The 16,960-nt window shown below is 38.8% G+C and overlaps 3 protein-coding genes, 1 non-coding gene and 1 pseudogene across 4 annotated transcripts; 2 read left to right on the forward strand and 3 right to left on the reverse strand.

The window, feature by feature from the left end:
- Nucleotides 1-471: 471 nt before the first annotated feature.
- On the forward strand, nt 472-3,054 carry LOC114723476 (uncharacterized). Its single transcript, XM_028909657.1, has 5 exons — nt 472-871; nt 1,003-1,500; nt 1,847-2,029; nt 2,195-2,319; nt 2,422-3,054. Exons 1-5 carry the CDS (start codon nt 674-676, stop codon nt 2,906-2,908), a joined length of 1,491 nt encoding a protein of 496 aa, XP_028765490.1. The 5' UTR covers nt 472-673; the 3' UTR covers nt 2,909-3,054.
- An 887-nt stretch (nt 3,055-3,941) lies between these two features.
- On the reverse strand, nt 3,942-6,104 carry LOC114723505 (protein NRT1/ PTR FAMILY 5.2-like). The gene is made up of 4 exons (XM_028909686.1): nt 5,990-6,104; nt 5,614-5,831; nt 4,937-5,508; nt 3,942-4,860 (listed from the first exon to the last, which is right to left on the reverse strand). Exons 1-4 carry the CDS (start codon nt 6,102-6,104, stop codon nt 3,942-3,944), a joined length of 1,824 nt encoding a protein of 607 aa, XP_028765519.1.
- A 2,767-nt stretch (nt 6,105-8,871) lies between these two features.
- LOC114723512 (protein NRT1/ PTR FAMILY 5.2-like) lies at nt 8,872-10,930 on the reverse strand. The gene is made up of 4 exons (XM_028909692.1): nt 10,798-10,930; nt 10,499-10,716; nt 9,813-10,381; nt 8,872-9,734 (listed from the first exon to the last, which is right to left on the reverse strand). Exons 1-4 carry the CDS (start codon nt 10,928-10,930, stop codon nt 8,873-8,875), a joined length of 1,782 nt encoding a protein of 593 aa, XP_028765525.1. The 3' UTR covers nt 8,872.
- Nucleotides 10,931-11,998: 1,068 nt separating this feature from the next.
- Nucleotides 11,999-14,053, reverse strand: LOC114723507 (protein NRT1/ PTR FAMILY 5.3-like; annotated as a pseudogene).
- Nucleotides 14,054-15,589: 1,536 nt separating this feature from the next.
- On the forward strand, nt 15,590-15,674 carry TRNAM-CAU (transfer RNA methionine (anticodon CAU)). The gene is given in 2 exon segments: nt 15,590-15,627; nt 15,639-15,674. It is a non-coding gene; the product is annotated as a tRNA-Met (tRNA).
- Nucleotides 15,675-16,960: the final 1,286 nt, after the last annotated feature.

The following is a 16,960-nucleotide window of genomic DNA, read 5'->3' on the forward strand; positions in this document are numbered from 1 at the left end:
ACTAGAAGTTCACATTAATGATTTTTCGGAGAAGCTGGATATTTATCTGTCTGAAAACCGGATAGATGAAGCATTGGACCTCTTAGAATCTACAGATGAATATCTTCAGAATATTCATTTTGAGGACCATTCTCCACAGAGCGAGATCATGTCATACAAATCTTTGATTACTGAGAGGAAGTCTACCCTTATACGCCAATTGACTCAGATAGCTGAGAATTCAAAGACAGCAGGACTGGAGCTACACCAAGCACTATCTGGTATTCGCAGGCTTGGGGATAGTCAACTTGCTGTCGATCTGTTACTTAAACATTACTATTCGCGTATTTCTACCGGTACTTGTAATTTGCATCGGTCAAGATCATCTTCCGATGGGACATACATAAGAGAACTGGCAAGATTTGTATTTTCTATGATTTCACATGCGGCAAGGAGCTTTGTGAAATTATGTGGTGAAAATTCTTCTTATCTCTCTGAACTTGAGCAGTGGGCATACGAAGAAACAAAATCGTTTATCAATTGTTTGGAAAAATATGTTAAAAGCATCTCAGAGGTAAGGGGTGGGCTGACCAATGCCATAAAAGCTGTGCAGTTTGCAGTCTCGTACTGTTCTTTGTTAGAAAATCACAACCTGGTGTTGCGACCATACTTGGTAAGGCAACTGTGCCCTTGCATGGAAGAGGTTTTACTTCTACATATAAACCAATTTAAGAAGGTGATTGCTATCTTCTCCGCCAGTGATCACTGGGTTCTACAGAGATATCTCGTATCTGGACTTTTTGGTGTAGGATCACCGTCTCGGCCTGTTGGGCAACAACCGGAATATTGCTTGCTAACTTCCAGTGGCCGGAAATTTATGACACTATTGCAGGTTTCCAATTTCTCTCTAATTATTTTGGGTTCTAATTCCTAACTCGTGTGCGTGCGTGCGCGTGCGTGCGTGCGTGTATTATTCGGTAGTTGATATTAAATGTAACATATATCAGTCATTGCGTCTTTTAGCAGGCCATAGTAGAAGATATATCTCCTTTAACTGGCCTTAAAATGGGAAGTTCAGTCATCAGTGGACTAACGAAGCTCTTCTCAGAGTATGTTACTATACTTGAACGAGCCCTCACATATGACACGGGTGTAATAGAGAAAGATACTTTCAGAATCAAGCCAGCTGAGTCAGTGTCACAACAGGTTTCTATTTTGGCAAATCTGTCAACGTTAGTGCAGTTTCTCAGTATCATGGCTGAGAGGGTATTTAGAAGCACCGTTGACATAGGTTCAAACTCAGTGGAAAACCATTCGGTCGCCTATCAGCACGCGGAGCTTGATGATTTTGTATTATCTATTGAAGAAAGTTCTAATAAGTTGAGACATCAATTCTGCCAGCAGTTCATATTCAGAGTACTGTCTCCTCATAGAAGCCATGAAATTACTCTAGCCGCTCACGATAAAGAACAGTGTGATGCTAACACAATCCCCAATTTAATGCCCTCTGGTGTTCTTCAGGTATGTCTTTCATGTATATTGTTCAGAAAGTCGTCAACCCAATGTATCTGCAGGCAGCAATACTATTAACTTGAGAGATCAAGTCAAAGTCGATGGGCTGTTAAGAGAAAGCTGAGATTACCAAAACTCAAATTCATCTCACATTTCAGCACTTGTTAAAGTTTCCTTCTCAAAATTTTTTAAAACTACGTTGCAGAAGAAGATGCTGTGACTTGTAAAATGGGCACAAATTGCTGAAGGAAGTTCAAAGAAACTGCTAGCTGCTTTTTATTCTGAGAAATTTATGTTGTATTTTATATTTGATCTGATATATCTTTTTTTTTTTTTTTTTTTTTACTGTGGCAAGTTTTTATTTCTAGAAATGAGGAAATTGGAGCAACTTGCTGAAGGAAACGTTTTGGAAGTGGATTGGTTGACGGACTTGCTTAGAGAGATGATGGAGTCCATCTTTATCTGGGTTTCCCAAAACAAGAACATTCTCGGAAGTGCAGAAGAGAATACAAGTTCAGAACATGATGACCCCAAGCAGGTTTTGATCTGCCGGCCCCTTCTCTTCTCTTAATATGACGTTTTACTACTATTTGAACTTGTCTGTAGAGTGGAATGGAATTTTAGTTCTCATAAATAACTTCAGATTCCAAACATCAACTCGAATTATGATTTCCATCTAACTAGCTAGTCGTTTATTGAGCAGTTTGTTCTGGATGTGCAATTCTTGATGGAAATTGCAATGTATGGAGGATATTTTTCCAATGATCCCTTGGTACTTCTCTCGCTCATGAAATCAACCTTTCATTCAGCAGGACTCGATCCTTTCAGGTGATTTTTTTTTTTTTTAACCAGAAAAGGTGATGTTTTCTCATTATCAGTGTTTTCCAAATGCTACATTTCTTCTGATGATGTCCTCTTATTCCTTTTCAGAGATGTCGATAACGACGGATGGACGATTGATGCTGCTACGTGGACGATCCAAATGCTGCTGGAGATTGAGAAAACAAATTTTCCCCACAAGGAGCACGTGGTTACACTTGAAGAGGCGTTACATGAGGCCGATCGATCCGCACATACTGGTGCTTTTTCTCAGGAAGAGGATTCATATTCTTCAGAGAATGACGTAGATACAGAGGAAGATGAAATTGGCAAAGATGTGTCGGAAATTGCTATCGATTCAGAAACGGTTTCACCGAACATGGAAGAATCGTTAGGTCTTGTAGAAAGGGAGAGAGATTTTGTTGATAAAAACACTCGTACTGAATTGGAGAATACTGAATATGAAAAAGAAACTGATGCAGAACATGATGGAATATTGTCTCCAGCATCTCCAGGCGCGTCTGTGGCTGGCGAAAGGGTAGATGGACCCAACATTGGGACGCAAGGGACTGAAGATTCTGTTAAAAAAGTAGGTTAAGAGGATGGAGAGGGTGTTGAGCTTCATGTTCAGTGAGATGACCAAAAGATTCTGTAAGGAAGACTTTGGTGAAGAGAAGTCGCTGAGGCCCATAGGAATAAGGATCAAAGCTTTAGGAGAATAAGAACAAGCAAGACCAACCGCAGATTTTGCTCCAAATTCTTTCATTCACCTTTTTAATTTGGCCCTAAACTTGTTTTCTGAGCTCATTTAAAGTCACTTTCTCATAGATTTTGTTATTTCTATTTTCTGCGCCTAAGACACTGACGCCATTAATTACATGTTATTTCAATGATTGTAGTCCGAGTATAATTCCTTCTGTATCAAATATGAAGGTACCGATACCTATCAATACCTATCCTACGTGGACAACAATGAAGTCAGTTAAAATTAATTAAGTTAATTAAATTTTCAGCTTATGATGTGTATTGGGAGGCTGTTGGGCTCAGACTACGACCTGCTGCTATACAACAAACATAACCAAGGGCCTTACGAAAATTTTCTTGCAAAATTTAAACCTGCTGCTGGCCCTTGGTTCTAGGGATGATTAATTATCCGGTTTTAAATTATGAATTTGGTCACTTCGTAACTAACGATGTCACGATGACATTATAGTAAAATGGTATGAAAGGAAAGTAAATAAATAAATAAAAAAAATTAAAAGGTCAGTTTATTTTGTTTAGTTTTCTGTCACTGTCACTTTATTTTTCTTATACTTGAGGTGTTTGGAAACTATGAAAAGTGTTTTTACATGCCGAAGAGTAGTCTTATTATTTGAGCTGTTTGATCATTATAGTAAGGTTATACTGATTTTAGAGCTGTTTGATCATTATGATAAGAAGGTTATACTGATTTTCTTGACCTTTATAAATTACGAGGAAGGAAACTATACATTGCTTTTAGCTTTGATTTAGATCGTAATGGCTGGGGCATGCCGATCGAGCAAATTAAGAAATGATTCAAACATTACAATAAGATAAATCTGAAAAGCTTAATTTGTTTTTACATAACAAAAACAGAAGTTGCGTTTGCCCTAATCGTAGTTGGCTGCCCCCAGCCGCGGGAACTGCAGGCTTAGGTCGATCTTGTCCTGAGAGGACAAAGTTTTCTTTGTTGAATCCTCCATCTCCAAGTCCGTTTTGGTTTCCGTAAAATCAACAGTATACACGAATGACTTGGAAACAGCCAAAAAGAACAGAAAGTTGAGAAAGCTCAGGACGGCCAAGATTGCATAGTAGTAATCTAAATGAGACACATTGAGATTGTCCAAAATCCAACCCTTGCCACCATATCTCTTGGTAACATCAGCAACGGTTGACAGAATGAAAGAACTGAGAAAATGTCCAATTCCCACGCTGGTACTAAAATATGACGTGCCCAGACTTTTCATGCCTTCTGGAGCTTGATCATAAAAGAACTCTAACTTTGCAACTTCCACGAAAGTATCAGCAATCCCTGCCAAACCGAACTGAGGGAGGAGGATGAATATAGAAAGAGGAGTTACATCCTTAATTCCCAAAAGCTGCCTCTCTCTTGCAACACTCAGTCTCTTTCTCTCAACTAAGCTCGCAATCACCATGATAATGGTGTGCAACACAAGGCCAGTGCCCATTCTCTGCAGCATCGTGATCCCTCTAGGGTTCTTGGTGTAGCGCCGCATAACAGGAACAAAAAGACGGTCATAGATTACAAGGCTTATCAGCATGAAAATAGTCACAAATGCAACAAGACATGCTGGAGGGATATCAAAATGCGGGCCCATACTCCTGTCTAGTTTGGTCCCCTGTCTGACGAAAAGTGTTCCCCCTTGAGCTATCAAAGTGCTTGGAATGAACGTCGCAACTAAAATAGGAATCATCTTCATCATTTGTTTGGTTTCTTCAACTTGGGTAACTGTACAAAGCATCCATGGTGAAGTTTGGCCAGTCATCGTTGCAGCTTTGTCGAGGAATCTGCAGCAAATTTCCAATATCATTAACTTAATGATTTTCAACCTCAAAAACAGGTCTATACAGGTAAGTGGCTTACCTTAATGAAGAAGTGTGATCCATTCTGTATCTTCCTTTGCTTGCATACTCGTTCATGCTTAGCTCATGTAGGTCCTTTGGGTCTTCTGGTACGTGCACCTTCCACTTCCTTATAGAAGCCATAACGACCTGAACCATTCTGGTCAAAGGGCTGCCTGAGGGCAATTTGTGCCTATAAAAAGGAGTACCCACCAAAAACACCATCACTGAGAAAGCGAGCCCAGCTGTTGGGAACCCATAGCCAAGGGACCAACTCACGTTGTCTTGTATGTAAACTAGGAACGTGGTGGAGAAAAGGGTTCCAAAGAAGATACTGAACATCCACCAGTTAAAGAATGAAAGCTTCTGGGATTTCTCTTTTGGCTCAAAGTTATCAAATTGGTCTGCTCCCATGGTTGAGATGTTGGGCTTGGTTCCTCCTGTGCCTACTGCTATGATGTACAAGGCCAAAAAGAACATACCCACTTGCAATGACGATGCTTTTTGGCAGTCCTCTTCTTCGATGACTCCTTCTCCACATGGTGGTGGCCTCAGTGCTGGTAAGGAAACTGTTAGAGTCAACAAGCACATCCCCTGTGCAAGAAGAAGATCGATAATCATAAACAACATAATGTTTATCCAAGATTGTTGTGTTCGATTGGGAGAAAGTTAATCTCATCATCATGTTTTATATATTACCAAAAAGTAAATGACTGATGCAGATACGAAGGTCCAATATCGGCCAAAATATGCATCTGCTATGTAAGCCCCTGCAATTGGAGTCATCCATACTGCACCTACCCAGTTGGTCACATTGTTTGCAGATTTCACAGTGCCCTCATGCAGCTTTATTGTTAGATACAACACCAGGTTTGATGAAATCCCATAGTATGCCATCCTCTCAAATACTTCATACCCTGTAGTATAAATTAAACATGCATTTGATTATATACTGTATGCCTATTAAGGATGTGAGAATCATCATTTCTTGTTCACGAAATTAAAGTGATCAGTGCTAAAGATGGTATGTAAACTGGTTTGGATCTGCCGTTTAGGCTATAAAGGTTGCATTTACCTACTAAGAAGGAACAAGCTTTCCACCCTCCAGTCTTTGATCTTAATACTGGTCTGCCTTTAAGATCCACAGTACCATCTTCAGTGTAATCTTGTTTTTCTTCTACCACAGCCATTATATATGCAGGAGAGGGGAAAACAAACTTGATGAATTCTATAGTTAGAAATGTGAGGCTTTCAGCTTCTTGGTGACCTTTATATGGGTGAGAGAAGCATCTTTGCGTTTAAAAGCCACGCTATCTCGGCCCCATTTAGATGAGCTAACTAACAAAGGCACATCTGGCCATCTGCCGAACTACGCTTTGCACTTAATCTCGTCTTCTTGTACTCATCATCACGTACTTCGTTTCTTTAAATATCTGACATTTGCCTCATAAATGAACATTTCTATTAGAAGTTGGAGATGAGATTGACACGCAACTTGAGCGTCTTGATGGCCATAGTTTTCGTTGTAAAAAATCAATTGTTCTTTATTTAATGAAAGTATCATCATTACTGTCGCCATGCCCTTGTTAGCAAAGTTGAATAATGAAACTCGCTTTCGCCTTGGAACATTTGTTTTGCGTAAAAGGATTATTCGAGGGGAGGCCGGCTATGTTAGTCACAATCACGAGTCAACAGTGACCAGAAACTTCATACGTGAAACTTCACTTTACCTATGTACATTTTTATAATTTCATGCTCAACTTTACAGTCATTGACGGAATTTAATCTGCTTCGCTTAACACGGACGAAGCAAACTCCAGATGATTGAGGCAAGTGCTGGCTTATCGCAGGTTTGATGGTTGAACACTTCCCTTGCGACCCCCTTTTTGACTGGTTTTAGACTTAGAAACCACCAACAGTGAAAAAGAAGGTTGGGGAGGCTGAGTATGGCCGAGAATGCATAATAATATAAATCCAAGCCTTGCGTGCCATTTGGAGATACACCGACATGTACTAGCAACGCTTGATGAACTAAAACTGACTCAAAAAATTGTCCAGTCTTGGTGGGGAGGGAGTAATAAGACTGATCTTGTGAGCCAGAAAAAGTAATTCAAACAAAGGTGGGGCATAAGATTCTAGTAGATCCTGACCATGTAATTTAAGCTATATATTATTTTGGCGTAATGGGCCGGGCTAGCCCAAATACAATTAGAGGCAAAACTCACCCAACATCTTTCCGATGTTAATGGCAGATCCAGGGTTTAACAATCCTAAAACCTGAAGCCCACAATATTAACGGTTGCTGCCCTTTTATTCCATGCCCGCTTTCTGGTGAACTTACGCAAAGCATAAGGCAAACGTACCCCATCAGAGTGAACAGAGGGAGAAGTGTAAACAATTGGTACATTATAAAAGATACATTATATATTTGTCATTCTAAAATTCGTTTAAAAGACTATGGACACCTGTTATATATACACACACATATAAATTAGCTATATTTAAAAGGGACACAGGCGCACATATATGGTTTTTTTTTTGTTAAAATATAAGTATCTTTTTACTGGAGGCAATTCTATTCGAGATAATATCGGACAATAAATATGAGTATTTTTTTCAACAAAAATTTCATCACATTGTGAGAGAGACTAAGAGCTAATCCCGTTGTTATATATCACATGTATCAAATAAGTTCTCACAGCACATGCTTTGCCCAAAGAGGCCCATATATTTATTAATTGTTGATTTGGTGGTTAGTGGTTACAGGTTAATCTCTGACATTTGGTGGGACATTGACGTTGACATCTCAGAATCATATACAAGTGATGAGGAAGGGATGTTATCATGTTAATGGCCATTTCCTCAATTATTGAGGCGGCATTCATTAGAGGTGCGCCGTTGTAATATCATCGCATTCACAAATTTTGAGTGGGAGAGGTCAACCCAAGAAGACATCGAAAGTAATCAATCTAGCCCTAGGCATCTTTAGATTTATATTATCATTTGTTATTATAAAAATCTCGTCTGGGGTCCTTGGAGAAGTCTCAGCATTATTTTGCTTCAATTTCATATTTAATACGCATATTAGCTGGTCAAAAAATATATATTTTGACTGTATAAGTATTGAGCTAATCTTATTAATATTATCCCCTTGCTATATATATATAGCAGCTCTAGTTCGTTTGAAAAGCTATTATTTTATGCACCTTGACCGTTGACAGAAGAAAGTAAATATTTATATGAAACGTCCGTTGATCAAGATCCTTTATTATTTTTCTCCACATATTGCTGCCAATTCATTCATAATTGCATGTCGCTTTTAGTAGGATACGCATGAGATTACATTGTTTTTAATACTCTCTCCGGTTTACGAGTTACGTGCTGCAGAGCGGAACACACGCACACACATACGTATAAATCTTAAAATACCACCAATCCTTGCACATATATATAGCTGTCAACAGTGTTATATTGCCAACTTTTTAATTGTTTGGTCGAGATCAACTGCATGCATAGTCTCTCTCTCTCTCTCTCTCTCTATATATATATATAGATATTTGTGATTGTGGGGGAAAAAAAAGCACGCATTCAGTGATTTCTAATTTTTGAAAAAATTGACTTTTTGTGAGAGAGAGTTGTTTTTAATTTTTTATGCATCATCGTATTACAACTCAAATTACAAATTTGCATCGAATAAGAAGTTGATTCATGAAAATAAAATATATTAAAAATGTCGAGAGCACGTTTTTTTTTTTTTTTCTAGACAAACAACGTAACAGCTGTATTCGATGTAATCTGACTAGAGAAAATTACTTTTCATTTTCTTCTTGATAATTTTCTCACATTTAAATTGATAAAAATACAAAGCACAACGTAATTTGTTGTTTTACATGTATATCATGGAGGAAACAAAGAGAAGTTGGATTTGCCCCAAGAACTGGTGGGCATGCAGGACGTGCTAGCTTTCCAAGGATGTCATGGACGAACATTCCGTTTCCGACCTCATTTTGGTTTGTGTCAAGTCAGTATTATACACAAAGAATGTGGAAACCAATAAAAGCCAAACAAGGTTCAGAAAGCTTAGTATGGCCAAGAACGCATAATAATAATCCAAATGGGACACATTCAGATTATCCAAAACCCAGCCCTTGTGTCCTTTTCTCTGGGTGATATCAGCCACAGTGGACAGAATAAAACTACTCAGAAAATGACCAATCGCCACACTGGACGTGAGATATGCTGTTCCTAGGCTCTTCATGCTTTCTGGTGCTTGATCATAGAAGAACTCCATCTTTCCTACTTCCACAAAGGCATCAGAAACCCCCATTAATGCAAACTGAGGCAACAATATGAAAACACTTAGAGGGATTTTGTCAGATTGGCCAAAAAGATGATTTTCTCTTGCAACGCTCAGTCTCTTTCTTTCTGCTAAACTTGCAGTGGCCATCACGATGATCTGCAACACAAGACCGATGCCCAGTCTTTGAAGTAATGTGATCCCTCTGGGGTTCTTTGTGGATCTTCTGATTGCTGGGACTATTGCTCGGTCGTAGATTATAATGGTTATCAGCGAGAAGATATGTATAAATGCTGCAAGAGAAGCTGGAGGAATCTCGAAATGAGGGCCCATGCTTCTGTCTAGTTTGGTGCCTTGTCTGATAAAGAGTGTGTTCCCTTGAGATATTACAATGGTTGGTACGAGTGTTGCAGTCCAAATAGGTATCATTTTCATCATTTGCTTTGTTTCCTCAACTTGGGTCACCGGACAAAGCATCCATGGCGACGCTTGGCTTGTCTTTGTTGCAGCTTTGTCAAGGAATCTGCATGCAGCCATTTCAACGACGATCTTAAGTCATTAATACATAATAATTGAATTTGAAGCTATAGATATATTCTACCTTAATGAGGAGGTATTATCAATCCTGTGCCTCTTGTCACTTGAGTACTCTTCTATGCTTAGTTCATGTAACTCCCGCAGGTCATCTGGAACCCGTACCTTCCACTTTCTCAAAGCAGCTAGGAGCACCTGAAGTACTCTCTTTATAGGGCTATCCTTGGGCAATCTGTGCCTGTAAAATGGAGTACCTAACAGAAACAGCAATATAGCAAAAGCCAATCCAATAGTTGGAAGCCCAAAACCAAGGGACCAGCCCACGTTATCTTCCATGTAAATTAAGAAACTGCTTGCGAAGAGAGTGCTGAGGAAGACGGTGAACATCCACCAGTTAAAAAATGAAAGCTTCTGGGATTTCTCCTTCGGCTCAAAGTCGTCAAATTGGTCAGCTCCCAAGGTTGAGATGGTTGGCTTAGTTCCGCCTGTTCCTACTGCTATGATGTACAAGGCAGAAAAGAAAATACCCACTTGCAATGACGACGCTTTTTTACATTCTTCTTGTCTGACGCCTTCACCACATGTTGGTGGCCTTAGTGCTGGTAATGAAAGCGATAGCGTCAACAAGCTCATTCCCTGAATCAGCAAGTGAGAAAAATAATGGTGCTCATCAAATATAATGGTTGCATTGTTATTACGAGCCCAATAGTGCATCATCAACAACGTTAAATTTGATAACAGCTTCTTAATTACCAACAGACAAATGATTGCTGCAATCAGAAAGGTCAAATATCGTCCGAGATGGGCATCGGCTATATAAGCCCCAACTAGTGGCGTCAACCACACTGAAGCAGTCCAGTTGTTAACATTGTTTGCAGATTCGACAGTACCCTCGTGGAGTTTGGTTGTTAAGTACTGAACTAGGTTTCCCGAAATTCCAAAGTACGCCAACCTCTCAAACACTTCATACCCTGGAAATTAAACCACGTACGTACAATACGCGTATTGTTAGACAGGGAAGTCAATATAAAACTGTAGGCTGACATGTTTACCTATGATGAAAGAGCAAGCTTTCCATCTTCCAGTGTTTGACCTTAAAACTGGTCTGCCTTTCCGATCAACTGTTCCATCTTCAGTGTAGCCGTCTCTCACGCTTTCACGACTCTTTTCTTCTGCCATAGCCATTATGCTGCTGGAGTATGGAGAGAGGAACGCCAACTTCAATTCATTTCGGGCTCCGTGAAAGGAAGCAGCTTTCTATTTATAAGCATAGATTAGATTTCAGATCATAGTTCGTACCCATGTTCTTATTCAGTTATATATATGCAACTTGGTAGGTTGCTGACTTGGTCATCGTACGAAATTTGATATATTTAACATTTCAATTCGATTCCTTAATTAATTTGGTGATGTTTACCTCCTTGTAGTGGATAATAATTAAAGGGAGGGTACATCTCACAAGAAGTCTAGGGAATGGTTTTGACTTAAATTATTTAGCCTCTCACCAGTCATCAATGACGCCACCCCTTAATTATTGAGCCATTCACCAGATGCCCCGCCGACTACACATATTACCAGTATAATATTTAAGCCAGGATTTTAAGTGGGTTTCCTGAACTATCCTGCAGGCTTTCAAAGAAATATCTACCATGTGCAATGAAACGGGAAAAAATATATATTAGTCTTTAATTTTCAAATAAAAAAAATTGACTACTGTGACATTGATACTAAGTAAATATAAATGAATGTAGATTAAATATATTATTGTATGGGAAGAATAATTAAGTCTTGATATCATCATTCACAAACAATGAGAGTAGTTAGCCAAAATTTTTTGAATTTTACAATGGTTTGACAGTCCTTTATTGGGAGATACGCAACAGAGTGCATTGTTATGAATTCTTCCATAAGTTTTGAAACCCCCCTACCCCTTTTTATTCCTACGCACTCTTTGTTCATGCGTTCTTGTGCTCTGTTGTTCTCTGCAGTTCGGAGCCAAAAATAAACAAGTATTTCACACCATAAAGAGGGCAACATGAATCATGATACATGGATCACAGAAACTCTGAGCACCTTTTTTTCTTTCTTTCTTTCTTTTTTCCCCCCCTTTTTTAATGAATTCAGATATAGTATGGATTTGAAGAATGACACGATAATTATTATATCTATAATATATTTGATAAAAGGGATACATACATATTGATTATTTTCAAAAGATAATCAATGACATGTGACAGCAAATGCTGGCTTAACTTAGGCCAGTGCACTGTCATGTCTGGGCTGTGTCACATGATCAACATTATACACGAACAATTTGGAGACGATAAAAAGGAAAATGAGGTTGAGAAGACACAGTACGGCCAAGAATGCATAATACTAATCCAAATGGGAAATATTTAAATTATCCAGAATCCAACCCTTGCCTTGACCATTTCTCCTTGTGACATCAGCAACAGTTGATAGAACAAAACTACTCAGAAAATACCCAATCCCATTGCTGGTGGTGTAGTATGCAGTTCCAAGAGACTTCGGCGCCTGATCATAAAAGAACTCTGTCTTTGCAACTTCCACAAATGCGTCTGCAATCCCCACCAAAGCAAACTGAGGAAGCAAGATGAATATATTAAGTGGGATCTTGTCCTTCTCGTCCGAGACCTGGTTTTCTCTTGCAACAGTCAGTCTCTTTCTTTCTGCTAAACACGCTGTCGCCATAATGACGACGTGTAATACGAGGCCAATTCCTAACTTGCGCAACAAAGTGATCCCTTTGGGGTTGTCAGTGTAACGCCGAACAACGGGGACGAAAACGATGTCGTAGAGTGCAATGGTGAGCATCATTAAGATGGTGACAAAAGCAATAAGAGATGCCGGAGGAATCTGGAAATGAGAACCTATGCTCCTGTCTAGCGTGGAGCCTTGTCTGACGAAGAGTGTATTGGACTGAGCTGCTACGATGCTCGGAACGAATGTCGCGATCAGAACAGGAACCATCTTCACCATTTGTTTCGTTTCCTCAATTTGTGTCACTGGACAAAGCATCCATGACGATGTTTCACTCGTCTTCGTCGCTGCTCTGTCCAAGAATCTGCACTTTACATCGATTAGAGCAAGCAGAGGAGGAAGAAACTAGGAAAACTAACATCAGTTTGGTTTTGACATGTTAACCTTAAGGAAGAGGTGTGATCAATCTTTGGTCTCTGGTTGCGGGCATAATCTTCTGCGGTTAGCTCATGCAATTCTTGCGGGTCACGTGGGACCCGGACAGCCCGCTTCCTCACAGCAGCCAGAAGCGCACCTGCAACATTCTGGTTATGGGGCTGCCCATGGGTTTTTTGTGCCTGTAAAAAGGAGTTCCTACCAAGAATAGGAATATTGGAAAGGCGAGCCCAATTGTGGGAAGGCCATAGCCGAGGGCAAAGCCTACGTTATCTTGGACGTGGATGAGGAAAGTGCTGGAGAAAAGACCGCCCAAGAAGAGACAAAACATCCCCCAGTTAAAGAAGGAAAGTTTTTGGGCTTTTTCATTGGGCTCGAAGTCGTCGAACTGGTCTGCTCCCATGGTTGAGATATTGGGCTTGGTTCCACCCGCCCCAATTGCGATGGCGTACAAAGCGAAGAAGAACATTCCAACTTGGTACCATGTTGCTTTTTGGCAATCTTGTGTTCCTTCACTGCACGGCGGGGGCCTCATTACGCTCAGTGAAACTGTCAGCGTCAACATGCAAAGTCCCTATTATTTTAAAACAACGAGCACGTTAACAAGAGAGATCATAATGAAGATGCAGGAATTAATATTTAATAATAGCTCTTGTCCTAATTATAAACTACAAACTACAAAGGAGGTCCGGATCGTAAGAAGTATATCAGTGTGTATATATGTCACCCAGACCAATAAATAAATGAGAGAGGCAATGAGAAAAGTCCAGTATCGGCCGAGATAGGCGTCGGCGATGTAGGCGCCGGCGAGTGGGGTGATCCAAACAGTGCCGGACCAGTTGGTGACATTGGCTGCAGATTTGACAGTTCCTTGGTGCAGCTTCTTTGTTAGATACAGCACTAGGTTTCCCGCTATTCCATAGCATGCCAATCTCTCAAACACCTCGTACCCTGTCTCATAATAATTAATATAATTAACCCAACATCACCATGAATTCCTAAGAAAAAAATGAGAAAACACGTACCCAGTATAAAGTAACAAGCCCTCGATCTTCCAGTCTTGCGTCTTAAAACGGGTCTTCCTCTTAGATCCACCGTACCGTCTCCTGTGTGATCCTCTCTCTCATTTGCACCCCATTTTCCTTCTGCCATTACTATACGTGCGGACGGCTATGGCATCTGGCTACCACCTCCTTCTATTGTGTGTTTACATGTATAAGCGTAGCTTTCTCTGTCACAGTCAAAATTAGTTATTTTGTTTTATTTTATTCAATTTAATCAGATGCTTCATTACAATAAACACCACTTGAGTGAAGTATATTAATTTCTTTTGGACAATCAGATGCCCAGTTGTTAATAGAAAAATATATTAGAGGAAAAGATGCATGTCTTGCAAGAGACCAAGAGAAAAAGGCATTTCACTAAAAGTCTAAAACTATGTTCAATTTCTTTTACATATATCCCCGGTCTGAACTCTTCATACCAGTTACCGCTGCCCATATCTCATTCTCATTCTCTGGGTTAAGCAAACCTCAGGTGACTTATATACATTTTTTTTTTGACCGGAAGGTGACTTATATACATACATACATATATATATATATATATATATATCTTGCCAACGACTAGTGTGTGTGTGTGTGTAGTATTTAATTAATGTAGACCTCAATATCAACGGTAGCTCCGAAACAAAAGCTGCATCCATTTTAATTCTCCCATTTTCTGTAACCCCAACTATCTATTAAAAAAGCCTGCTGCCTTGTGCTTGGCATGCTCACCCATCACCCTTGTCATCGACCAACAACACATAATAATCAATTAATCGGATTTTCCCTTTTAATGAATCCAGATCAGCTGGTACGAATTATTATAATGATCCGATGATTATTGTATGTAAAATAATAATCAAGACGATCCCCACTGGACAAGTGATGGCCGTACCTTAAAAGGTTGTAAGTACTGGGAAATCTAGCATCAACTTGGTTTTCACTTGTTAACCTTGCGTAGTCTTGGGCTCTTGTGGGTTACGCAGGATAGGCCCTAAAGCCCTTGCATTGTTGGGCTTTTTGTGCCAGTAAGAAATCAGCAGATCGGAAAAAATAGCCCAATAATGCTAAGGCCATAGATAAGGGCCCAGATCTTCTTTCACGTTTATTCGCTCTCTTCTCCTTGATAGCTGTTAATTAGGCTGCTGTATCAACAGTTAGAATTAATTGATTTTAGTAATAGAGACTAGTCTATTATAACATGATGAATCAATATTTAAATTCTTGTTAAAAGAAGTGCCCAACAGTATATCGACTGTGAATGCTTCTAATAGAACTATAACTGTGCCTAACCCAAAAAAAAAAAAAAGGCTGCTGCATTTATTATATTTTTCTTAAAATTATTTAATATTTCAAATATTAAAGATATCACCTCTTCTTTCTTTGGTGCGAAACCTCTTACAAATGATACGCTAACATTGAAAATAAATTTATTAAAATTCTGCATCCACCTGTCTGTCGCATCTTTTTTTTATATGTTTAACATGAAACTTAGTTTTGAGGAAAAAAATCTCACTACCACACAAACAATACAATTTACCTCAAATGTAAAGTTGAGGCTCTCCCCATGAACACAGTTTTTTTTTTCGGAGTTTACTTAAACAAGTATATATTTACATAAAGCGAGCGCAACACACGTCGAGGGGTGGTGGCGCAGTTGGCTAGCGCGTAGGTCTCATAGCTTCTGAGTTATCCTGAGGTCGAGAGTTCGAGCCTCTCTCACCCCAGACCTTTTCATTTCTTTGGACAATTTTTAGTAGTGCTGTGATGGGGCATCCTCTATTTATCGAGGAAAATATTTGGTAACGATACCAGCATGAAGGCTTCAGAAAGAAAATTATATTTCATTAAGTACAGAATCATATCTGAATTGAAGTAATCATCTTTCAACTTAAACCAGAAGTCATGTAATGAATAATCCTTTACAAGACTGAATATTTGGCTCGTCAACTCACGGCATTTTTCTGGCAGAAACGCCCCCAGGTTCACATTGGCTCGAATTTCATAGACCGTTTTCGTTTTTGCCAACAATATATGGAGAAAACTGGAGGGGAAGACAGAAAGAAAACGCCAAATCTATTTAGCTGGAAAAAAGGAATTCTACAGACTTGAAACTAAACTCCCCAAAGCCTACGTTAATGCGTTATTTTCATTGAAAAAAATGATCAAAATGACGTGAACCTCACTCACGCCTTATGCCATTCAAATTGGTCAAAAGTCAAAACTAATAATAACGTTAAAGGGATACGTTAGGCTGAAATTCAAAACATTAGAAATTAAAAAGTTGGAAACATCACAAAATCATTTTCTCATATTTGCGCTGACTTTTTGACCAAGACTTACCTCATATTCAAACGAATGGATCTCACTCTTCGTTCTCTCTCACGGCAACGACAATTGAAAATTCATTATGACTCATAATAACGTAACAAAGAAAACACATCCTACCTCTTGTGTTTAATACTGCCTCCCGCTCTTAATATAAAATTTTATTTGATTTTTATTTTGATTCTAAATAAAAGATCCCAATTTATTTTGTCTTTAATATTTATATATTTATTTCCAAGATAGTCCTTCTAATAATAGTAGTTCTAGCTAACACGCTTAATTAGTAAGGATATTTTAGTAAAAACAACACATATTTATTACAAATGACTAACTTAACTTATTTTCTTAATCTCCTCAAATCAGTCGACTAGCTCTTATAATTAGGACCGAAAGTAGTATAAGATCTTGTTTGATTTTTATTTTGATTCTAAATATAAGATCTCAATCCATTTTGTCTCTTATATTTATGTATTTTTTCTCAAGATAATTCTTCTAATAATGATAGTTCTAACTAATATATTTGATTAATAAGGATATTTCAGGAAAGACAACACCTATTTACTACAAATAACTAACTTAATTTATTTTCTTAATCTATTCAAATTAGTCAAGTAGATCTTATATTTAAGATCGAAGATAGTACTACACAAGGTTAAGAGTTTAGAATTCAGACATCAACTACAAA

This window comes from Neltuma alba, unplaced genomic scaffold (assembly GCF_004799145.2).
Source record: "Neltuma alba isolate B1F8T4 unplaced genomic scaffold, ASM479914v2 tig00012143_pilon, whole genome shotgun sequence".
Classification (NCBI taxonomy): domain Eukaryota; kingdom Viridiplantae; phylum Streptophyta; class Magnoliopsida; order Fabales; family Fabaceae; genus Neltuma; species Neltuma alba.